This window comes from Triticum dicoccoides, chromosome 2A (assembly GCF_002162155.2).
Source record: "Triticum dicoccoides isolate Atlit2015 ecotype Zavitan chromosome 2A, WEW_v2.0, whole genome shotgun sequence".
Classification (NCBI taxonomy): domain Eukaryota; kingdom Viridiplantae; phylum Streptophyta; class Magnoliopsida; order Poales; family Poaceae; genus Triticum; species Triticum dicoccoides.
In genome coordinates, this window is record NC_041382.1 from 765,266,557 (window position 1) to 765,274,115 (window position 7,559).

At 50.4% G+C, this 7,559-nt stretch overlaps 2 protein-coding genes across 2 annotated transcripts; both read right to left on the reverse strand.

Annotated features, from left to right (window-relative positions):
• Nucleotides 1–1,016: 1,016 nt before the first annotated feature.
• On the reverse strand, nucleotides 1,017–5,944 carry LOC119357104 (transcription factor SRM1-like). Its single transcript, XM_037624093.1, has 2 exons — nucleotides 5,145–5,944; nucleotides 1,017–1,963 (listed from the first exon to the last, which is right to left on the reverse strand). The coding sequence occupies exons 1-2, from the start codon at nucleotides 5,570–5,572 to the stop codon at nucleotides 1,486–1,488; spliced, it is 906 nt and encodes a 301-aa protein (XP_037479990.1). The 5' UTR covers nucleotides 5,573–5,944; the 3' UTR covers nucleotides 1,017–1,485.
• On the reverse strand, nucleotides 1,976–5,131 carry LOC119357106 (transcription factor SRM1-like). The gene has a single exon (XM_037624094.1). It carries the CDS (start codon nucleotides 3,971–3,973, stop codon nucleotides 3,365–3,367), a length of 609 nt encoding a protein of 202 aa, XP_037479991.1. The 5' UTR covers nucleotides 3,974–5,131; the 3' UTR covers nucleotides 1,976–3,364.
• Nucleotides 5,945–7,559: the final 1,615 nt, after the last annotated feature.

A 7,559-nucleotide genomic window follows, 5' to 3' on the forward strand; every position in this document is an offset into this window, starting at 1 on the left:
TCCACCATTGTGCGCCATTGTCTTTGGTGTAAAGCTTGCGAGGTTTTCTTATTATTATTTTTATGGTGAAAGCGCGATGGACTCACGGGCATCCATAGAGTCAACTTCATATGCATTGGCGTCGTATAAACGAGTCTTTATTGTGCGCGAGAGGTACTGTCGCCACCCTCATCAAGATGATAATTGGAGTGCCAACATGTGTTTTCACTAGCGTGCGGCCTGAATATGTCAGTCGAATGACGAATTCTATATTCGTGGCATCTCTATTCAAAAAAATTACCATCTACTTAAAAGGAAATAAGGGAGTTTCTACCCCAAATGGTATATCTTCCCAACTGCCCCCTATGTTGTACCAGTGGTTCCATCTTAATATACTTATTTTATTGGGACTCATAAGCATATGGTTTTATAGGGAGTCATATTCATATACTTATTTTCCATAGGGACATGTGTGCACGTATCCCATAAATAAAACTATCAATGCATGCTATTTAAAAGTCACCTCGTTTGTTGCGCCGCAGACCCTACTTATGATAAGCCCATGACTCGGCCGGCGTGACAAGTGTCCTCGCAGCCCAGGTCCCATGACACCTGTCCACCGCCGCCCGCCGCCCCTCATGACATGTGGCCCCCGCCGCGTGCCGGCCGCGTGAGGTGTGGCCCCCGCCGCACGCCAGACGCGTGAGGTGTGGTCCCCACAGCGCCTCCTCCAGCAGTAGCCCCACCCACCGCAGTGGAAACGCTCCATAAGGCCATACACGCTCCCTCTTTTGTTCTCTCCTTTGGTGCCGGGTCAAGCTTTGGCGTTCAATCTCTAGTGATTAATTGCGCAAAGGCTGCCAAAGATAGAGCTTATCAGTAGATGGATGGAAGCTTCGTCGCTAAGCCCAGAGATGTCCGTTTCCACTTTATCGTCGTGCATATTAAATCAGTACAGCTGCGGTGACGCGTTGATCGAACCAACCGTGAAATTTGAAATTTTGCCCGCAAAGAGTTAGAAGTGAGAACGATCGAGATAATGTTCCTGGACAAATCTTTGTTGATCCCCTGTTACGCAGATACAACAGAGTTTTTTTTTTAACATAGTACAGACGCAGACGCGATAATCTCTATAATAACCAATTCATACATTGCTAAGTGACACTGCTAAGAACTCTCATAAAAAAAAGTAACACTGCTAAGTATCTCTTCCCCTGTGCCTGCATCACACAGATCACTTACAGAAACACACCCAGTACCAATTCATCCAACCCGAAGGCGAACATCGAACAAACGACCACGACGACGAAACGCGACACGATTACATATAATCCGCAACGCCCACAACACCATCTGTAATGTACAACAGTTTATCACTATTCCTTTATTCAGACAATAACAGAGGATTTCACTGCAAGGACGGGCAACATGGAGAAGGTTCTGAGTTGGTCTGTCAGGAAGCCCAGCAGCATCGCCTAACAACGTCTATTTTGCAGCACGGGGCCATCACCGGGACGGCGGGGGCGGCATCGGGTACATCGGAGCGCGGGGCACCACGGTCCCTGGGACCGGGGCGTGCATGGCGTACCCCATGTGAGGCGGAGCGGCGACAGGGAGTGTGACCGGGGTGCCGACGGCGGACACGAGGGGGCCACCAACCGGCTGCCCGATCGTGGTGCCGAAGGCGTCCACGCCTGGGGGCAGGTTCCCTGGCTGGTGCGGAGATTGCTTGGGGGACTTGCCGGGGACTGCGGCCTGCCCATTTGTGCCTGTGATTGGGCCCTGAGCGGCTGATGCCTCTCCGTTCACGCTGGTGATGTCGTGTATGCTTGATCGCCGCCTCTCCCTGTTCATCGAGTTGAGGCGGATGAAGTACTTCTGCGCATGACTGGCGACCTGAGTGGGCGTCCTTGAGATGACGAAGTTCCTTGAGATGCTCCTCCAGTCACCTTTGCCATACTTTTCAAGTCCAAGAAGGAACAACCTGCAGGTTTGGAATCAGGTCATAGCATAGATCAGTGACAGGTAAAGATAACCCTGGAGGAGGCAGTATCCATCAATTTGCAAACGCGCACTTCTCCTTAAATATTTAAATGCAGTCAGTACTGAAATTAGCTTCTCGAGTTAATTATGAATAACATTACCTATTCAGCCACTGAAATGATCACAACCACTGATCATCTACTTTGGAATTTCACAAGAACGACAAATGACAGAAATATGTGGACTACTTCTAATGGTACATATAGCACATGCCCAAACGAACATGTGCTTTCAGGGTTGAAAGCTTTGAACACAGAGCACTGAATAATTCATTTGCCCAAAAGGTGCTATATATGTATACACCAACTGATGAGAAACCATACGTAGAATTTATAGAAACAAGGAGCAGAACTTCTAAAAGAAGTACACCATTACGTAGTGCCACAGAAAATGTGAAATGCTTGATGATGTACTTGAATTCACATTTAGAAGGAAAGAAATGTACTCCCTCCATCCCATAATGTAAGACGTTTTTTGACACTACACAAGTGTCAAAAAACATCTTACATTATGGGACAGAGGGAGTACTGTACAAGGTTCCATATCTGAAATATATTGACTCAACTAAATGGAAGTTGAGTTTTACTTGCCACAATAAGTTCAATTTCTAACATTTTAGTATATTTAGGATAGCAAACTAGCATGAGAAAATGTACTAAAATCAGTCAACCCAGACAATGAAAATAAATGTGTGAAGAAATAGTCCAAAGGGTTCCTTCACTTAAACAATTAAATCTGTTTAGTGCCTAGAACACATTTGAAAAACCCTTTTTCCATGAGTAACCACAGTTCTAAGTTTCTGACATCTGAGTAAAGATTTTTCATGCACAAGGTAACATGTGACAAACTAAAGTTGTAAGTCCAACAAAATGTCAGAACATACACAATGTACAGCTCAAGGATGCAACTCCAACAGCCACGCATTTAACCAATGTTCGGAAGCAGTTCACTACTCAAGGATTGCATAATCATAAACAGATTGCATTCCAAATACAATAGTTATAGATACTGCCAAACTAACAAAACAACAACAGCTCCGTTACATAAACTCCAGCTGAAAACAATCATGCAATAGAGGCCCTGAATCTACGAACAACCACGCAAGACGTGAACTAATCTACAAAATACGACAAATCGACAAACCTACACGCGCCCAGTCTCCAATAGAAAGCAGCAGGAGGAGGACATCTTACGAGCAAATTTTCAAAACACTCAGGGCATTACGACAACTACACGAGTGGATCAGCAGAATCGCCAGTCAAATAGTAGTGACATTTTAGCTCCTAGGCGACCCAATCAATCAAACTTCTAAGTATAACTCAAAATTATTCGATGAACAGATCTAAAGTAAAAAAAAAGTGGAGCAAACATGTGCTCGCTCCTCCGCAGACAATAAAACAAAGGCTGGAGGCACGAACCTGTGCTCATCCTCGGTCCAGAGGATCCCCTTCTGGCCCTCCCGCTTGACAGACTTGGATGACACCTTCTGCCCATGCCCTCCCCGTCCTCCTCCTACCCTGCCGCGGCCCTTCTTCCCGCCGGAGCCTCCCTCCTCAGGACTCCCGCCGTCAGTGTACACAGGCAGCGGCACCCGGCCCGCCTCGATGGCGTCCACATCCGCCACCAACAGCTCATAGTGCCGCTTGATCTCCTCGGCTGTCTTCCCCCCAACAGCATCGGCTATCTTGTTCCACACTGCCTCACCCTCCCCGAGATCCACCAACGCCAGCGCATTCTCAAACGCCTTGTTCTGCTCCCACGTCCACCCTCCGGGCCCGGACCCGGATCCGGACCCCTTCTTCACCTCAACGACGCCGGCCATGTTGTTCCACACGGCCTCCCCCTCCTGCAGATCCACCAACAGCAGTGCATTCTCAAACACCATGTCCTGCTCCCACATCCACCCTCCTGACCCGAACCCGAACCCCCCCTCGGTCACCATGGCCGACATGTTCCCCGGCCCCGAAGAAGAAAAGAGAGAAAAAACTAGATAGCTCTACAGGATTCGCCAGGCAGCAATAGGGGTCAGAGGTTCTGCAGGATTGCGGCGGTGAGATATGGGTGAAGGAGAGGGGGGAGTGGGCCTGGAATTGCTGCAGATTTAGGCTAATAAATTGGTGTGTTTCGATAAGAGAGAGAGAGGGCAGGGGAGCCGAGGAGCAGCTTTACGGGTGCCAGCAGGACAAACTATGACAAAAACTTCAAACCTACATGCATCCATTCTCAAATGGAAAGCAGCGGCGGCGGCAGCAGCAGCAGCACATTTAAAGAGCAGATTTCCAAAATATATTCAGCACATTTAAAGAGCAAATATCCAAAGTAGATATCTCTACAGGATTAGGTGGGCAGCAATAGGAGGTCAGAGCTTCCTCAGGACTGCGGCGGATAGATATGGGAGGAGAGGGGGGAGGGGGGCTGGAATTGATGCAGGTTTAGGGTAATAAATTGGGGGCTTTCGATAAGAGAGGCGGGGGAGCAGAGGAGCAGATTTACAGGAGCCAGCAGGATAAACTACGACAAACCGTCAAACTTACACGCGTCCTCTCGCAAATGGAAAGCAGCAGCAGCACATTTAAAGAGCAAATTTCTAAAATACGCAACACATTACGACAATTAAGTGGGTCAGCAGAATCGCCAATCAAATACCAGCAGCGATGTTTTAGCTCCTACCCAACACAACCCACCAATCGATCAAACATCTAAGCAGTACCGCTCAAAATCGCTCAATGGATGGATTTAAGGTGAGACAATGAGCGCAAAATGTGCTCGCTTCGCTGTGCAGACACTAAAGTTGCTTGCAGAGCATAGCCCTAATTTCCAAATACGCACAAGGCGCTCTACTGACGTACTCACACCCCAGTAGAATGAGAGCAGGTAAGAAGCTCCACTGATTCCATTCACAGACCAGTACACTGAGAGCAGGTAAACTATGCAAGCATCAGATTTCCAGTATGCTCCCTAATATCATAGGACCATTACACGGATCAGATTCTCTAACAAAACAGTCAATTCAGCAATCAATCAATCAATCACACGAATTAATCCTCAATCCAGAGCAGCAAGCAACTCAATTATTCGGTCAACGGAAGGAAAACGAAGGAAGGCAGGAGGCAGGAGCGAACCTGTGCTCGTCCTCGGTCCAGGCGATCCCCTTGCGGCGCTCCTGCTCGGCGGACTTGGACGAGCCCTTCTCCCCGTGGCCGCCCCCTCCTCCGCCGCTCTTCTTCCCGCCCCCGCCCCCGCCCCCGCCGCTGCCCCCAGCCCCGCCGCCGGAGCCCCCCTCCTCGCCGTCGCCGGCGTAGACGAGCAGCGGCACGCGGCCGGCCTCGATGCCGTCCACGTCCTCCACGAGCAGCTCGTAGTGCCGCCGGACCTCCTCGGGCGTCTTGCCCTCGACGGCGTCGGCTATCTTGTCCCACATGGCCTCCCCCTCCTCCTCATCCACCGTGGCCAGCGCGTTCTCGAACGCCTTCTCCTGCTCCCGCGTCCACCCGCCGGACCCCTCCTCGCCGCCCGCGCCGCCGCTGCTGCTCGCCTCCTCCGCCGCCATGGCCGGCCGCAGACCTGTTCCCCGGACGAAAGAAGAGGAAAAAAGCAACCTTGACAGCGCTCCGCGGGGCTCGCGGGGCGGCGGCGGGGGTCAGTCGGCCGGAGGATTGCGGCGGCGGGATAAGGAGCGGGGGACGGGGGGAGGAAGAGGCGGATTTGGTGTCGCTGCGGGCTCGTGGGGAATAAATCGGGGGTTTCGCGAAAAGGGAGAAGGGGAGGAGGCGGAGGAAGGAGGGAGATCTACCGCCGCCGCCGGAGGAGGATTTGTTACCGCGCGGCCGGGCGAGATATTTTCCTTTCACCGCGGCGCGGGGGCGGGCGGGGGCGGGGCAGTGACTGCGGTGTCGGGCCTCCCGTGTCTCTGGGGGGAGGGGGAGTGGCGCGGGGAGGAGGAAGGAGACAAGCGGGGCTGGCTGTGGCTCCTGCCTGGTGGCCGCTGGCGACGCGGCGGCCGGGCTTTTTTTTCTTTTCTTTTCTTGCTCGTCGGAGGCGCCGCGGCGGCCGCCGGATTTTATTGTGGTCGTGGTTAATGGCCGCCTGAACGTGACTTGATCGACCTATAAATTCATTTCCGGTTTTAGAAAAGGGTAATTACGTGAAGTGTGTGTGCATGTGTCACATTTTTTGCGAAACAGGTTTTCGTCTCGCTTTATATTATATTATAATCAAGCAAATCATCACGTCCATATATCAAGTTCACGCATGAAAGAAAATAATGAATCTATTGAGGCACCAACACACATGCAAAAAAAAAAAATGCAGAGGGGGAAAGCCGATACAAGGCTCTATGAAGCCGATGAATCAATGGCTAGAAGGCAAAGAAAGTCGGCATTCCGTCGCAATCAGAGAATCCGTCGTGTCGTCTAGCCGATCTCAGTCTCATGGGCTTAGAAAACGGATGTTAGTGCTGCAAGAAGGCATGGAATTTGAACATAGGGTCGTTGGCACGTCGTAAAAAAGCCGCGTTCGATGACCATCTTGTTACGCTTTGTACGAAGGGTTCAAGTCATTATCGCGGGCACTAACAAGAAGAGGCGTTTCCTCCTTCCGGCATGGTTGGCCTGAGTTTACAGGAAGACAACTGGGTTCGATCTTGCCACTCAGACCTAGAGCCTCACAGACAAAACTTCAAAGCCAGACACGATAAGCCGAACCAACAAGAAAAAACCTTGGCAGGGCCAAGTGTTAGGAAATAATGTCGGAAGTGCCCGGCAGCACCGCGGGAGGGCCACACGCCCAAGATACAGTCTCCTCGGCGGAAAAGGTTTGTCGGAACGAAGAAGTTCCAACTCCCATTATAGGCGGTCGAGGTAACAAAAAAAGCATCAGGTTCATGCATATCACAAAAAGATCAAGGGACTCGGCGCGAAGCGAAAACCTACCAAGCCACGGACGGCTCCGGCCAGAAGAGGACCCTTTCTCCATTGCTTATGGAGACGTTGAGCCCATAGAGAAACTCATGTTTTATCGAGTAGAGGGGCTTCCAGATCTAGGAACTCTTCATGTGATCGTAAGCGAGAAAAGGGCGACTCTTCAGGTATTTCACTTTAATAAGTTGCAACCATAAGTCCATGACGCCCATCTCAGCATAAGGGCCAGGTTCATGCGGTGGGATGCGAGAATACCTAGACCCCCTAGGTCATTACGCAAGCAGATTTCAGCCACTTCACCATATGCTATTTTTGGCGCACATTGGTCGTTTGCCAGAAGAATCACGATACATCCCTATCAAAGGAGCTATGCACCCCTTTCGGCAAGTATACATCCCCATAATATACATGGGAGACTACAGTGACAAGATTCGATAAACATGGATTTACTCCCTTTGGAAGTGAATCTCCCACGTCAGGGCTCTATCTTGGACACAAAGCACTGCATAAAGCGGGTCAAATTCCCGGATCAGGAGCAACGGACCAGGATCTTATAATCAAACAACATAATCCACATTTATGCCATGAGGAAGGACGATAACCTACAAATAAGGTTAT

Bases quoted from the DNA above. Each gene is read 5' to 3' on its own strand.
- LOC119357104 (XM_037624093.1), bottom strand. From the start codon at position 5,572: ATGGCGGCGGAGGAGGCGAGCAGCAGCGGCGGCGCGGGCGGCGAGGAG. The intron at 1,964-5,144 runs GTTCGCTCCTGC...CCAAACCTGCAG, and splicing joins TGGACCGAGGACGAGCACAG to GTTGTTCCTTCTTGGACTTG.
- LOC119357106 (XM_037624094.1), bottom strand. From the start codon at position 3,973: ATGTCGGCCATGGTGACCGAGGGGGGGTTCGGGTTCGGGTCAGGAGGG.